We start from the raw sequence: 15,909 nt of genomic DNA on the forward strand, positions 1-15,909 counted from the left end.
ACAGAACCCAGTGTCACCTTGGAACCTTGGAAGCAGAGAGAACAATACAGAAATGGGAATCCCAGATTAACCATCTCTCCCTGAATCGCAACACTGCCGGTCATTCAGTGAGCGCGTTAATAGAAAGACTCTTTAGCCTCGCCAGAGACGTATTTTCAATGATGCAGGGAAACATAACCGACAAAAACATGGCAAGGCAGGTACTGCTTAAGATAAACGACTACAGAAAAGAAGACAAGAAACCATGAAACAAAAGCAGCTGTGTAATTGGTCGTCAAGGTAACGAGAACAGTAACTCGCTACTTTTGAGGTAGAGTAACGCATTTTTTTTATTGGGGGGGGGGGGGGGATCGGCAACGAGTAACGTATTTAGTTACTTTTTGATCGAGTAACGAGAAACGCTACTCACTTACTTAATTTGGCTAACGTGTAATGTCTGGTTTGAAATACTTTTAGCCCAAAAATTCTCTCGCGTTCTACAGCTGCATAATGTTTCAGCTGTTGGAATGCGGGCGTCTAAATTTAATGTCAGCTTAAAACAACACGGGGCGTGGTCTTTTGATATACTGCTTCGTGGTTTGTCACTAGTTGGGTTCTTTTATAGGCTGATATATCAATCGGACTGAGTGTGGTGTGAGAATTAGATTCGCGAGAGCTGTTCCTTTCCGTGTTTCTTAAATTGCCAATCAGCGTAGCTGAACTCTAACTGAAGCATAAGTTGTACTTAGCTCAAATGACTGAAACAGGCTTTAATATGAAGTAGACTTTATTTAGTAATCGACTTAAACAATCCAGCAGTAAAAGAGTGAAGCCAATACCACATAGACGACAAAACGTGCACACGCCTTCATTATTTGTGAATCCCCAATGCGCTACAAGTGGCAAACCCGCTGAGGCTCGATGAGGGACCTTGCCCAACAGCAGGCGCTTCCGTCTTGGCGTCGAAGCGCGCTGGCGTCTCAATAGACCTTTCGCTAAATTATCCTGCATCAAAGATAATACTGGGAACGTAGGTACACGCGCTTCCCACGCACGCCTTCCCCGTTCAAAATATTTGAATTCATTAACCAAAATAAAGTATTTGTGGAACTCGGGTTCGAAGTGCCTTTGTTTTAGATGTTTTCTGACGAAATAGTTACAGCTGCAGATTCCAGCACGCGCAGCGCGTGTACACATACCTTCCCGGCATTCTCTTTGGTGCTTGGATAATTCGGCAAAGGATCTATAGTGTCGAGACGTCGCGAGACACGCTGGCTGCGAAGAGGACGCAAGCTATATAACGTTTCCCGGATTCGCAAGTGCTGTCGTTTGAAGAATAAAGGCGCGTGAATTGTCATCTAAGAGGCATCGGTGAAGCGCGTCAACTACAGCCCGCCCGCGATATCCACAGCAGCGCCCGTCACGAAAGAGCTTCTGGGGCCACAGAGGAACACGATGACGTCGGCCACCTCTTCGGGGCGGCTGGCTCTTTTTAGAGGAATGTCCTCCACCGCCTTCTTTCTTTCGTCAGGCTTTCTATTCGTCCCGGTCATAGGCGTGGTCATGAGTACCGGCAGGACGCTGTTGACACAGATTCCCTGCGACGCCAGCTCCTTTGCCGTTACTTTGGTGAGTGCCACCACCCCCGCTTTGGACGCTGCGTACGCGCCGCGGTAGGGAAGGCACGAATCCCGGACAAAAGCTCACCGGACAAAAGCTCACCGGACAGAAGCTCACCGGACAAAAGCTCACCGGACAAAAGCTCACCCATTTTTTCACAGACCCGGACAAAAGCTCACCCATATTTTCACAGACCCGGACAAAAGCTCACCACGAGAAAATTTCATGTTGGTCTTCACAGGAGTGCGGACAACTTAGGTGCATGCGTGCGACACAAAAAGGCAACGATAAATTAAATGACAGGCGCATGGTTTGTTGATTTTAGTAGAAACAAGTTTATTTATCGATTGGTTAGAAGCGAATGCAGTCCCCCACTAGCTCCAGCAGTCTTGGTAGATCTCGATGTACATGCAAGCCCTCGCAAATATTTCTAAGACGATTCTGCAGGTGCAGAGTAATTTTTCGCACCCGCTTTACGGTGAGCTCACCTCTCCGGGCTTTTGTCAATGCCGTGGCAACGAGCGCCTGATTTTGCTGCAGGCATTCAATCAGCCTCAAGACTCTTGGATGGGCGTGGCCGACGAGCTTCTGGAACTCGGTACTCTATCTTTCGCAGGTGTTCATCCGGTTTTTATCTTGAAGATTGGTGTCGTACATATTCCACCGTACCGGGGGAAACTCCGGTCGCCGTCGGCGCAGAGTCAGGCGAAGGGAAGAATTCGCTCTGAGTGCCGCCGCAGATGGGACAGAAGCATGACGGAAGCGGCCGTTGAAATACGTGCAATCAAAATAGTCCAGCAGGTAGCCGATGTCACCGGTAAACTTTTCCCTGGTGGTTAGTTCTTGTGGAACAAGCTGTGGTGGAAGGAACCCGAGCCTATCTAAAATCCCGCACATTTTTTTAAATTGGTCATCTGTCTTGTACTTTTCCAAAAGGCCGAACTCCCGTTCTTTCAAAGTACTTTTAAAAAAATCCTAAAAATGGTCGAATGTCTATTGCGTCCGCACTTTACTTCAGCCCGTGTTTCGCCCGGGAAGGAAAAAAAAAATCGAGGTGAGCTTTTGCCCGGGTCTGTCAAAAAATGGGTGAGCTTTTGTCCGGGTCTGTCAAAAAACGGGTGAGCTTTTGTCCGGTGAGCTTTTGTCCGGTGAGCTTCTGTCCGGTGAGCTTTTGTCCGGTGAGCTTTTGTCCGGTTACCGGAAGGAATAGCTTTGACACGAAGCTTGAAATGTTCACGATGGCCCCATCGCGTACGTTTCCTGCAGTCATAGCCCGGGCCGCTGCTTGGGTTATCAGGAAGGTTCCCTGCGAGCATGGGGAAAGAGCACGTAAACTGATGTGTAGTCGTGTTTTTTTTTTTTTTCATTAGGCAAACTCGTCAAGTGTGCCGTGATTGCCGCCAAATTAAAGGTACACCTAAATTAAAATCGAGATAGACCTCTAACGTTTAGAAATATCTTAAACATGATCAAGAGTATCGAGTAAGGGCAATCGCACATGTGTATTTTAACGTATGGCTATAACTTATTTACAGGAGTAATAGCCGCACTGTTTATGAAGAAAACCTGATAGTTCCCTTTTCCGCGGAGCACGCGGATCGCCAATCACCGCGACTGACAGCATGATTTTAGCGGTTTATAGGAGAATGATAACGTCTTCGCGCGAAGATACCATCTGTGCAGATTGCATTTGTATGGAGACTCGTGTTCTCGATCTAGTGATTCGCTAGGTTATTTATGCGCAATGCGATGATTGGCTGTAAATGTTCTTTGCAGGAATGTAGACGAAAGGGCCTTGTTCATAAATAGTGCGGCAATCGCTCGACTAAATGCAGTATATATATATATATCTATATATATCTATATATATATATATATATATATCTATATATATATATATATATATATATATATATATATATATATATATATATATATATATATATATATAATATATATAATATATGCAATCAGAAAAGCCAAACAACTGAACCGCGCAGACCTCATCAGCCCGCGCCCCACGCAAAGCGCCACACAACGCACAAATCTATTTCTAACTTATAGCATAAACCATCCCCATATAATGTCTTGAGACGACATTATAACATTCTCGAACAAAGCGAGCGCCTTAAACGCGCGTTTCCATCCGCCCCGGGGGTAGTCCACAGACGATCGCGTAACCTCAAAGACGCGCTAGTAAACTCTCGGATAAATTCATCGCCACCACCTAACGAATGTAGGCCTTGCAGGCACCCAGGATGTCTAATCTGTAAACAGATGCAGCACACAAGCACGGCCAGCAGCACGCACTCGCAGTTCTCGATCAAAATTAAAGGGAACTTAACATGTGCCTCGTCGAATGTCATTTACTTATTCGAGTGTACGGTATGCAAAATGCAATACATAGGGCAGACTAGAACGGCATTTAGACTGCGCTTTAATAATCACAAATCTCACGCCATAAATCTTCCGGCACTGCCTTTATCCAAACATCTCGCTCTCCCAAAACATTCTTTTGATAAATTGTCAGTGACGCTCCTAGAATCCGGATTTAAATCAAATCGCGAACGTGAACAGCGTGAATCCTACCTAATTTACCGATTTAACACTATTAAACAAGGTATAAATGAAAGCCCCGGTACTCTAGCATCGATTAAAATGCTAACAGACGAATAGCAACAGCAATCCAAAAACATTTTTTTCTTTTTTTTTGTAGATTTTGTTGTTAACAGTGGTACTGTGTTTGGGGCCGGAACTGGACCATCAACTTTTCTTTTATTTCCAGGTTCTGAAATCCATTGTATTTCTTTTTACTTCTAGGTTTAACATTGTTTCCTTTCAGGTTTGACTCATGCATGCCTGCATGCACACAAGTGACCATGCCGCCCTTTTTTTTTTTTTTTTTTGAGACAGCACTTTAGTTTGCGCGTGTAACTTTCGTCTATTGTACGCTATCGTCTATATAGGTCACCGCTGCCGGCCCGGACACAAAGTCACCCTGCGCCCCCTCTCAAGAAGCTACAACCGTCATCCCGCCGTCCTTGAAACTTGGCACCGACCGTCAAGCTTCTTTACCCGGATAAGAACTGCCCTCCGCTTCCCTCTCTCGAAAGCTTCAACCGTCACCCCTCCGAAATTTGGACTCGACCGTAGCATTGTATAAATACCACCGGCGTTCATCTGTAAAAGTTCTTCCTGACGAAGGCCGGACTCCGGCCGAAACGTCGAAGATTAAATCGTCCGTTGTTGCTGTTTTTCACTAAGGGTTTTTTTTCTTCTCAGTTTTACATATATATATATATATATCAGATACAAATTTACAATTAGGAGCACGAATAAAAATATAATCATCTTTTTTTTTCAGAATTTAAAATACCCGGGGAGCGTAGTTTTTTCCTGCATGCATTATGCGTGTGTTATGGTTAGTCATAATATGTTCTGGAGTTTTTTTATATTTTTTTTTAATTCGTTGCACGCAGTACACAAATATGCGCTGAACGAATTTATCACAATGATCGAGAAAAGCTTACATATATTCAGGAGTGGAGTGTAAGATGAGTACCTTTTTTCACGGATTCTGAATATATTGGGTGTTCGAAATCATCAGGTTCGATGTAAAATAGACCGTAAAAATTGACGCTTGCACTAAGCAATCTAGACTTTTCGTCAAAGGTGCATTTCACAGGTCCTTTTTCACTTATAGACTTAGAATGCGTAGTTTGCTTTCTGTAAAAAAAGGGCCGAAACACTTGCGAGGGTCAACAGCGGGCGGCGAGGCAGACGACCGAGTCGCCTGGCGGACGCGTTTGGTTTACGCATTGATAGAGGGCGCTAGCTTCTTATCAAGACTGCACGCGACGACCGTGATTCACTAAAATGAAGATAATATTTTTGTAGTGTAGCCCTAGTTTGGAAATAAAAGCGGACAACAAAAGCAAAGCCTTCAGTATTAAAAAAAAACACAGTTGCATAACGACGGCGTTCTTGCTGCCGACGGATTTCGTCTGTGTGTAGTTTGCCTACTTTCGCTGTTCGGCTACACTTTCCGACGCTGCTCCCGACACCATGCATCAATACGTGCGGCAAAAGCGCCCGTACGCTCGGCTCAGTCGTCTGCGTCGCCACCCGCCGTTGATCCTGGCAATTTTTTTTCGCCCTAGTTTCTGCAGGGAGGGAGCTACGTTTTGCAATTTTACAACTAAAAACGGACCTGTGAAATGCACTTCCGACGAAAAGTTTAAATTGCTTCACGCAGGCGTCGATTTTTACAGTCTATTTCAGATCGAGCCTGGTGACTTCAGACACCCTACACTTTACTAAGGAATACATCATACACCACGACAGCTTTTGCCTAGCAGGAACAGCTAAAGGTTCACAGCCTCGAGGTTTTCCACTTTAAATTCGGAGGGGTGTTTGTCGCCATCTATCCTCCTGTAAACCCGCCGAGACATCGGAAACAGCCGTGTCTGCTGACTTGGCAATACCGGTATCGCGGTGCGTCGGCGGCAGCCCTCTCCATTGGCGCAGCGGGAAAGCTCGGCAGCGTCTATAGCGCAATGCGTGCGCCTTTTCTCCTACGGTGAATGTTCAAGCAGTTCGGGAAAGATTTTGCGCTGAAGGTCCACTCTCTAACACACATGACCAAAGTAGAACGTAATCTCCTAGTAAAGTATTAAGGTTCTGCGTTTTCCAAGGGTGCGTGTAGCGCTTTGAGTACTCTATCCTTTTGGAATTCGAGGATTCCCTTGTGGTAACTGAAATGGTGGATGATGTTTATCACACCCGCTAATTTCTCCATTGGCTGCTGTGTCGTGACGTCATATGCACTCTGTCCAATCTTTTGGTGAGTTATGATCTGCACCCTGACTATATAGAATCACGTGAGAAGCTTCTCTTCTCCTCGCCGACGGTCGCGTGTTCGCCCAAGCCCCCGTTAATCATATTCCGTCCTGTTATTTGCTCTCAGTTACCTTTTCTCGCGACGCCGCAATAAAAATTAAAAAAAAGCAAGAATCTTGGGTTCCGGATCTCACGGTCCAGCGTTCGATTCCTACTGAGCCGGTTGCTAAATATCGCGTGTCACAATAATGTATGTTTAATTATGAGTACGTAACATTAAATAAGATTTTGTCTTTCTGGACGCTTATCCTTTGTCTACTATGGGACCTGTGTGTGTGATATGTTTCCTGGGTGGTGTGTAACATTTGTTTCTTAAAACATGAACGTGGCAGCTTTTGCACATAATCTAGTCCACAAATGCATTCTGTGCTCGAAAAGGTACGCGAGACGACATATGTAATTCAAACTAAAAATTGCCACTAATTAATTTATATTTAGCGGTTGCGTGTAAACATTTTATGATAGTTCGAACCTAAATTCGAACTGAAACAAAACGAATTATAATTCTGTTCAATGCGCCGCAGTTTTTTTTTCTTCGTATTTTGAGAATAAAATAGAAAAGAAAGGGCTCCCTATGGTGAAGTCATGACCAGCTTATTCTCATCTGCTTAAAGGTTAGCGCAATTACCTTCAGATTTACTCGGATGATATTATCAAATATCGCTTCCGACAGCTCAACGAAAGGGGTCCTTTGGTGTCCAATCCCGACGCAGTTGACCACGATGCAGTTAACCACGATGCTTGCAGGCTGAGAACACAACCAGGAGATGTCCTCGAAGAGTAAAGCCACTGACTTCGATTCACCCACATCTACGTGAAGTGCTTCATGTCCTTTACCTGCGCATTCAAAATACCAAATAAGACGAAGGTACGCTGACTTGGCAAATCCTGTATCGCCGACGCACCGCAATCCCGGATTTAAAAAAAAAAAAAAGAAAAAAAACGATAGAACTAACTTTTTATAGTTTTGAGCTACACCCGGCGGCGGAAATGCGGCTTCAACCAAGTGTTGTAGATGATAAAATCGAGTCCGTGTCACCAGTGTAAAATATCAATATTAAGATAAATTCAATTACGAAAAAGTTACAAGCTGAAATAGCAATTATCACAAGAAAATATGCACGCATCTTGGGAGCGTACCCCATGTCATTACAGGTACAGCGTTAAGTTCGGTACGCGCTTCATTCACAAAATGTTCCGACAACAGTCGAGAGGATGGCGTTGGGGAAAGTTTTTTCAATTTACGGACGCAACTCACTGCCGCCGGAGATCGGGGTCAAGTGGAAAGCGATGGAGCTTAAAGACATTGCTGTTGGAGTTGCCGGGTTCCGTGCAAGCTACATCGCTCATCAGACAATATTCGACGCTTTCTCTCGTTTTCGTGCACCGTATAATCGAGAAATGGTGTCCCTTCGACCACGGGACTGTCGCCATTGAAGCCCGTGGCTCGAATAAAGTTTGGGAGTTTAAAACAGACACGAAAGCGCGAACGTTGTTCAAGCACTGTATACAGCCAAAACCGGCGAAGCCTCTCATCCGTGACTTTTCCTTGATAAATAGCGTTAAGAGGAGAAATTAAAAAAAAAGGTTTATGTACAATATTTCCATTGGTGGAAAACGTTGTGATCCGTTGAGGCGTTCGCTGTGCATTGCGTCGTCAGGTATTTTGTGAGGTGATCTGAGTTCAGCACTTTGTTGTCGTCATTCTGCTATTTCGTCTTCCTCGCTCGCGATCTAGCATGTCCTTTTCATCGTTTTCACCCAAGAAATAAAGTTCTAACATAGCCTCCTCTATACTTCCAAAGCCTGGCAGTTCGATGACGGAGCCATAGAATGCCGGGCCACAGATTTCGAGTGCGAGGACCCGGGAACACAAAGCGTTTCTTGGAAAGCCTGTAGAAGAAAGCACCTTTTGCCACGGCGAGGACCCGAAACATGGTTTTCGAACCCGACGGGAAAGGTAGTGGTAGGCCGAGGAACGCGAGAGGCACGAGCGGACATTCCATCGCTCGGGACAAGTGTGTTTTGGAGTTTCGCCGCAACTGGGCGCCCGTTACATGACTCTTGTCTGCCACTCTTCCTTTTCATTTTGGCGGCCGCGTCGAGTGATGATCTGCCAGGCTTTGTCTGTATAGAGGAGGCTGCGTTTCTAGTTAAAATATTTTACAAATATTTTCCGCAAAAAGCAAAGACCTGCTCATTTACTGAGGGACTCCAGGGGATACAAAAGCTCAACCGGTCGTTTGATAACCCTTCCATAAGGAAGCTTTACCGCGCATGACCGTACCAGTCCGTCGCGTTCGGGAAAAGTTTGAACCATGCGTTCTGTTTTTCAGATCTGGCGTGTCTGCAGATGTTCGTACACTATGACAAATCACCTTCGTCGAGTCCACTGGATTTGATGAGTCAGAGTGGTGAGCTGAGCGTAGTTCCTCTGAGTACCCCCTTCGCGATCTCCTTCAAAGTGGTTAGTCACTGCGTGTCTATGTTTCCAATGTTTTTGGATATCATCGGCCTCGTGAGCACATTGCATTCGGACCTGTAAGCGTGGGCGTACATGACCTTAAGGGCGCTTAAGAAGGAAGTTCCTTGTTTTCAGTCACGTAGGCACGTCTGGTCGTACGACACCTTGCGGGATGTAAAGGTATAGTCGTAACGTCCCTCGTCGCGTTGTCTTCGCTCAAATTCGGAGGACGTGTCCTCCATACTTGCTCTGGTGAGCGGGATTTGGTTTCCCGGCTGGTTGTTCTAGAGCTTGTCATCGTAGTCGTCCTTGTCGTCGAGGTTGTCTTCGTTCACGACATCATTTGCCGGTTCCCTGCAAAGGGATTTTGCCCGCATCTTCACTTGAAATTTCCAATAGGACGCCATTTTAAACCGAGTTTGAACGTCAGCCGGATGTTAGGTACAGCCCACTCGGCGGAGCAGACGACGTGCTGGGTAAATGGGGAAGGCATTTTTTTTTTGCTATCCGCTCTTTCTAGTGGAACGGTCTATACATAGCTCTTTTGGGGTATTTTTGCCACTTTTACGTAGTGTTCAAAATATGAATTATCTTTTTCAAACAATCATGCGTCCATTTTTAATCAAATGTAACAAGTAACAGGTAACGTAATTTAACAGGAGATACCGTAAAATAACAAAAACATTATTTTTGCTCGTTAGTCATTTGGGATTCTAACCAGTACGTCAGTAAACAAACTAACGCGTCACCAGTAACGTCGTTACTTGTGACGTGTTTCAACACTGGAAACTTGGCACGCGGCATTCGAACCGCGGATATCGCGGTGACTGATGTCTGGCAGACTGTCTTTTGTATGACGTATAGCGCGCCAGTCCCACAAGAGCTACAACAGCGACAAGCCTCAGAGAAGAGACTTTGGCGATTTGGCGCTTCTTCGTAGAATATAGGAGGCTATGCTCATACACGAGCATCATATGGTCGCGAGGGTATCTTTGGCCACAGACTCTTCTATACTCACAAAGCCTGGCAGTTCGGGGACGGAGTCATAGAATACCCGGTCACAGATTTGTAGCGGGAAGATCTGGTAGCACAGAGCATAAAAGAGCCATTTCTCGGGGAGCCTGGACATCAGCGCACAACCTTTGCAGCGGGGAGGACCCGAAACAGAGTTGTTCGCTCGTGAGAAGGGTGTTTCGGCGTCTCGCAGCAGCGGGGGGCCAGTCACAGGCTCTCGTCTCATCCGTTGTCTGCCGTTCCGCCTTTTCCATTTCGGCGGCCGCTTCTCGTAGCGACCTGCCAGGCTTTGTTGGTATATAGGTGGTTACGCTTTGGCAGGTTTGCAATCGGTCACGGTTACTTCACGAGCACCGAACGACTAAACACCTGCCAAAGGTACCATAGCGAGCATTCGGCATGTGTTTGAAGCTTCTCGCTGTCGTTTGTTTCAGTTTGTGTCTAGTGGGAATCGAGAATACGCAGTGTGACCCCGGTTAAAGACAAACAAGCACATGCAAAAAAACTGAAAGTTAAAAGTCAGGGCGCACTCTCTGTGCTTGATCGGATGAACCGGCAGACGGGTCAAGGTGACTGTCATGACGTTGCCTGAGTGGCTCGTCGGTTTCTACCGCCGGATAGCGTAGTATTGACGTTTGCATATCTTATCACTCGGAATGAAAATGCTGAGTCATTGAGCTGTGGATTTCCTAGCGTCTGATATACCGCGCAGCAGAGCAACTGCGCATGCTCAGAAGGTGTGTTCAGCCTTTCTTACCCGGGGGATAAGGGATGGAAAGGTCTATAACCAAATCTGAAAATAAATAAAAACAAACAAACAAGACGGTCATTTGGAGCTGTCATGATTCCTACCTGTTAGAGACTTTGCAACAGCGGTTGCTTCTTTAAAGTTCATATCAGCCACAATGACTCGGTAACCTTCCTTGGCAAAAGCGAGACAAACACATCTGCCGATTCCCCCACCGCCGCCGACTACGAGAGCGAGCCGTTCCTTGAAGAAGCTCGAAGCGTTGGACATGACTTCCAGGACAATTTTAGCGTCCGAGGCTGCAGCAGAGGTGTAACTCCGGGAGAACGACGCAGGTTTGCGCGTACTTAAAACTAGGTCATGTGGTTTTACGCGAGTATTTGAGTCTCATCTGCGCGGATAGATGTACGTGTACAACGGTACGTGCGAGGAAAAAAAGAAAAGAGGAAAAAACAAAACAAAAATGTTTCGATTCTTTTATTTTATAATATTGGCGGTATGTTAGTTACAAATAAAAGAGCTAACTTTATGTATAGCGGGCAAGCTTTCCCCCCAATTTTGGTGATACCTTCGGCAATTTCGCTTTTCAAGGCCCTAAATTGGCACACGAAACACTTATTTTGACTCGAAGAACTGTGAGCTATCTCGGGACTCATATCTAATATGACTATTGGATAGTTTCTAAATATACTAAAATGTTCATAAATTGCTATAATTAAACATTCTCCAAATCATATTTTGGTACGGGCGGAGGAAAGATTGACACAGTAGCGGCGGGTTGACTACGCTCTAAAAATGTTTGAGCGTCTACTTTCACGCACTACACTCGGAGAGCCAATCACCGCAACGTACGGAGGCAGCTCAGCGAATGACAATGCCGAAACATATGTTGTGACATTAAGCAATGCAAAACGTCACGCTTGCAGTGCATGCCAAAACTCAGATTGCGTTTTTTAGTCTAAACATATGTTTCCGCATCGTCATTCGCTGAGCTGCCTCCGTAAGTTGCGGTGATTGGCTCTCCCAGTGTTGTTCGGGAAAGAAGACTCACGGCCTTTTCTTAGAGTGTAATAGAACTTTGAGGCGGATACACCACAATTTATTCGTTGCTTTTTCCTCATACATGGCACAGAGGTTTTCCGGAGCAACCGAGTTGCATGCTCGCATGCAGGTTGGGCGCTCGGGGTGAGCTCGAGCTGTTCGCCGCCGATCCTGGCAAGCTAGATTTTGTTCACCCGGTGTGCGCCATTACCGGTAGGAGTCAACAACCGGCGCGGAGCACAATCACTATAGTAAGAAAAAAAAAAAAGTGGGCTCCGATTTTTGTTTGAACGTGGAGCCAGTAAGTGAAAGCGTTGTTTATTCTATTTTTTTTTTAATCAGCTGTTTGTGCACTTAGTGTGCACATGTCACTGTCGATAGGGAAGGCAATTGGGTGAAAAGAAAGGATAGAAAGAGTTTGAACCACGCTCGATCCATCCAAACGTATTTTGTGAACACCCTATTTGCTGATGTTGTGGTGAATCGTTTTGCACTCGCGTTTTCAGCGGTTGCAAGTGCGTAATTTGTATGCAGATGAAGTTGCTCACGCAACATACGCCCTGACATCATGGTTTGGCCAAGGTGTATGTATAGATGGTAGCGAAGCTTCCATAGAAGCCCATAGGCGCAAAAGATGGCGGCTCATGGGGCGCAGCGCCATCTGTTAGTTGCGCGGCATTGTCATTAGTCATGCTCGCCCGTGACGTACAGGAAGTGACGCTTTATTAAAAAGGAACAAAGAAACACAATATGACGCATTTTCCTCAAGATTGTGACGTCACGATTGTTTTCGGCGCGAAATTTAAATGATTTTCGCCGGTGGCGCGAAATTTAAAGTTTTTCAGATGTTCTACATGCCTGCTACCGTCCTTCAAACCTTGCTTCACGCCTAATAGCCGTGTTTGTATCAGTCACTCCCATGTAATCCCTCTTCCAAAAGAACCATTTTTTATCAGTTCTGGGAACCACCAATAAGTTACTATCTTCTTCAACTAAGCAGTGTGTTACAGCACGCCTATTAAGGCGTACTTAACATTGCAACAACGGCTTGTTCGCCAAGAAAGACAAAAAGGCACAAGCTTGGTTTACACAGTTTATTATATACAAACTTACAACACCACCACAGAACACTTGAAGATAGATATGGCATTAAAAACGAAGCGAAATAAAGTCTGGACAACTCTATGCACGCACTTAATATTCTCAACGGGAGGCACGTTTACGCATTTATCTTGCACTGTTCACGTTGAGAGCTCGTAACTAGATTTAACTATATCAATCACAGGTGGAGGTGCGGGGCTATGCATGTCTTTTGCATTTGAATGTCCACATGAATTAATGCTTCAAGAGATTGAAAATTGAGACGTTTCGTTATAGCACATGCGCTCGTCACACGCATATTGTGCTCCACAGCTTGGCTATTTATGTGAGGATTAGTACGCAGGAAACTGCCACAAAATGACAGGAAAGAAAGCATTAGAAAAAGGATAATAATTCGCTTTGTGACAAATTGTTAGCACCATACTGACTCACTGAGTTACCTTTCATCGCAGTTTGATATACTTTTGTATACCTCACACAACCAAACATTAATCCAGGTTTATGTCTCAAGTCGTCACACTGCACAAGAAAACATCGAGGTCAACGCTTCTTCTCACACACTCCTCAATAATGCACAGGGTGTGTAGGGTGTCTACCAACCTGGAAAACTTAAAATATTTAAGTAAGGCGGATTTTGTTTAAAGAACAGGGTAATATAAAGGGAACCGTAAAAAAGTTCCTAATCAGTAAAAATAATAAGCGAAAGTGGAACGGCAGTGTGCAACGAAGCCCGATGATTGCACAAGGATTTCACGGTGGTGCCGCTGCACTGAATAACGTTGCCCGACACGACACTAGGCAGCGCAGGCCACTAGGCACTCCCTGAACCAAAGTAACGGTCAACATTTTATCGAAATAGAGAGGAAAACCTTGGGAAAATTGGGAAATTTGGAATAAGGAATTTGGTAGACACTCTGTCCCATCATTCAGTGAGCAACGTCATCTAGCAGTATACAGCGAGGGTCGAATGAATCTAACATATTTTACTTAGAACGAAAAAATTAGTTTTGCATGCTGTGACAGTGAAATTTTGATATTGATTCATTGAAAATTCAAGTTCGTCTAGCTGAACCCATACGTTGATTGCACTGTCTGAGCGTGGGAAACAAACTTTTACACTTTATTTAAAGTATGATAGATTCATTTGGTCATTGCAGTGGACAGTTTCGGCAAAGCGTGTGATAATTTAGAGGTATGTACTCGCACAATCTGGTATTCCAGCGTGATCGTTGAATGCAACAACGTAAGACAAACCAAAGGGACTTCCTGTGGGCATAACGCAAGTGTTGTGTCATCTACACAGCCTCTGGACTCGTTGCTGGGTTTTGCGTCTCACAGCTGCATCAAGGAGCTCATTATTTTTTTAGAACGGGCAAACCAATGAAGCCTCACCCTTGTAAACAAAGCAAATAAATCACCGTAGACATCCACACTGCAGAGTGTCAGCAGCTTTTCCACCTTCTCATGAAGAGTGATGCACAACGCCTTCCCAACGCCTTCTTTCAAAACAAGACTGTCAATTGACGCCACAAAAACCTTCTCACAAGCTTGAACGAAAGAAACAAAGCAAGGTGAGGGGACCGAGAGGCTTCCAAAGTCTCCTGCAGCCGTTCCTTTGACACTCAGATACAACACTTGGCTGTCATCAGAAAAAGTGGCATTCTTGATTTGCAATTCACATTGCTGAGTCACGTTTTGAGATGTGTGATATTTGACAAACCTTGTTGCAAACCATCCAGCAAAGTAAACCATGTTGTTAAGTGATAATAAAGTGGGATAACTACAGGATGTGAGGTCAGCTGCACATTGTGGAAGTGAGCTTCCTAGACTAAGTGAAGCTGAGGGAGCTGAGAAACCAACCGGAAGAGCCGCTAGAAGAGTTGCCATGTCCTCTTCGCAGTTGCTCTTGTCAGACAGTTTAAACAAGCTGCTAACTAGGAGATGTCTAAAGGCTGCCTGAAACTGCCGGCAAGAGGAATTGGCGTTCGCACCAGACTTTGACCTTATTACGGAGAATGTGTTTTCGAGTGCATCTTGGTTGAGATGGCGAGTCAGGAGGTATCTGAAACCATACTCAGATGTCAGGTGCTCACAAATCTGCAAAATAGACCTAATGGTCAAGGAGAAACCGCGAATGCAAGCAGGCTGCCGTGGGCACCCAAGAACGGTAAGGCTTTCGAACATATGAAGGCATTCTTTCAGAAACTCCTTGTGAACAGAGCCTTCGTGCATTGCAGACACATGTGCACTCTTCCCGCGTTTCTGTGAGCTGTTCAAGCTATCAAAAAGACGATCCATTTTTTCAATAAACCGGGCCGTGTGGATATCTTCAACTAGCAGCTGCTGGAAAGTTACCATGGCAAACATTGCAGCAGCACTGTGATTACTGAATATTTGCGCTGCTAGTTTCACTGACATTTTGGAGGCAAAATTAAAATTAAAATGCTTCTCACTGAGCCTTGGCATGGATCGGATTTCAAGCTGTTTGCCTTTTTCGTAAGCTTCCCTGAGGAAAGAGCTTCTCAACGTGTGGTCCCCAACTTGAAAATTGTAATTGAAGAACATATTTCATAAGCACTTCAGCAGATGTGGAACATCAAATAGAAAAAAAAAGTGGCTTCTCATTCACAGTTACGTAGGGCTTCTCAGGGGTAACAAGTCCATTAAATAGAGCAACATTTTGATTGCCTTGGTCACATACGACAGCTACTGGCCCCAGGCCGGCTTTCAGGAGCAAATTGTGCCACTGGAAAAGAAGGTCACGCAAAATGTTGGCAGGTGTTCCCCCATAAGCAAAAAAATAGCCAAGTGGCTGCTTCCATGGCGTGCGAATGCCTTTAGCCATAAACACAAGAGCTTTGTTTGCAAGGTTATGGCGTCTTCCAGTGTTACTTTCTTCGAGCCCTTCAAACCTGTCCACAGAGGGGTTGTACGAGAGCTCTTTCGTGACGTGCATCTCGTCAAAGGCAATAATGCATGGCTTGTCTTCTGGTGAAAAAGAAGCTGCACGCCTTTTGACTAGTTCTAAAACTTCTGGGTAAAA

General features: G+C 45.1%; 2 protein-coding genes across 2 annotated transcripts; both read right to left on the reverse strand.

Moving 5' to 3' along the window:
* Window positions 1-1,217: 1,217 nt before the first annotated feature.
* LOC120844470 (estradiol 17-beta-dehydrogenase 8-like) lies at window positions 1,218-10,994 on the reverse strand. Its single transcript, XM_040216265.3, has 4 exons — window positions 10,829-10,994; window positions 7,127-7,335; window positions 2,808-2,905; window positions 1,218-1,662 (listed from the first exon to the last, which is right to left on the reverse strand). Exons 1-4 carry the CDS (start codon window positions 10,992-10,994, stop codon window positions 1,365-1,367), a joined length of 771 nt encoding a protein of 256 aa, XP_040072199.1. The 3' UTR covers window positions 1,218-1,364.
* Window positions 10,995-14,198: 3,204 nt separating this feature from the next.
* LOC120844400 lies at window positions 14,199-15,123 on the reverse strand. The gene has a single exon (XM_040216188.2). The coding sequence runs from the start codon at window positions 15,096-15,098 to the stop codon at window positions 14,199-14,201; it is 900 nt and encodes a 299-aa protein (XP_040072122.1). The 5' UTR covers window positions 15,099-15,123.
* Window positions 15,124-15,909: the final 786 nt, after the last annotated feature.

This window comes from Ixodes scapularis, unplaced genomic scaffold (assembly GCF_016920785.2).
Source record: "Ixodes scapularis isolate PalLabHiFi unplaced genomic scaffold, ASM1692078v2 PGA_scaffold0__279_contigs__length_252992795, whole genome shotgun sequence".
Classification (NCBI taxonomy): Eukaryota; Metazoa; Arthropoda; class Arachnida; order Ixodida; family Ixodidae; genus Ixodes; species Ixodes scapularis.

Bases quoted from the DNA above. Each gene is read 5' to 3' on its own strand.
- LOC120844470 (XM_040216265.3), bottom strand. From the start codon at position 10,994: ATGTCCAACGCTTCGAGCTTCTTCAAGGAACGGCTCGCTCTCGTAGTC. The intron at 7,336-10,828 runs GTAGGAATCATG...TTGAATGCGCAG, and splicing joins TGTTGCAAAGTCTCTAACAG to GTAAAGGACATGAAGCACTT. The intron at 2,906-7,126 runs GTAATTGCGCTA...CCATGCTCGCAG, and splicing joins TCATCCGAGTAAATCTGAAG to GGAACCTTCCTGATAACCCA.
- LOC120844400 (XM_040216188.2), bottom strand. From the start codon at position 15,098: ATGCACGAAGGCTCTGTTCACAAGGAGTTTCTGAAAGAATGCCTTCAT.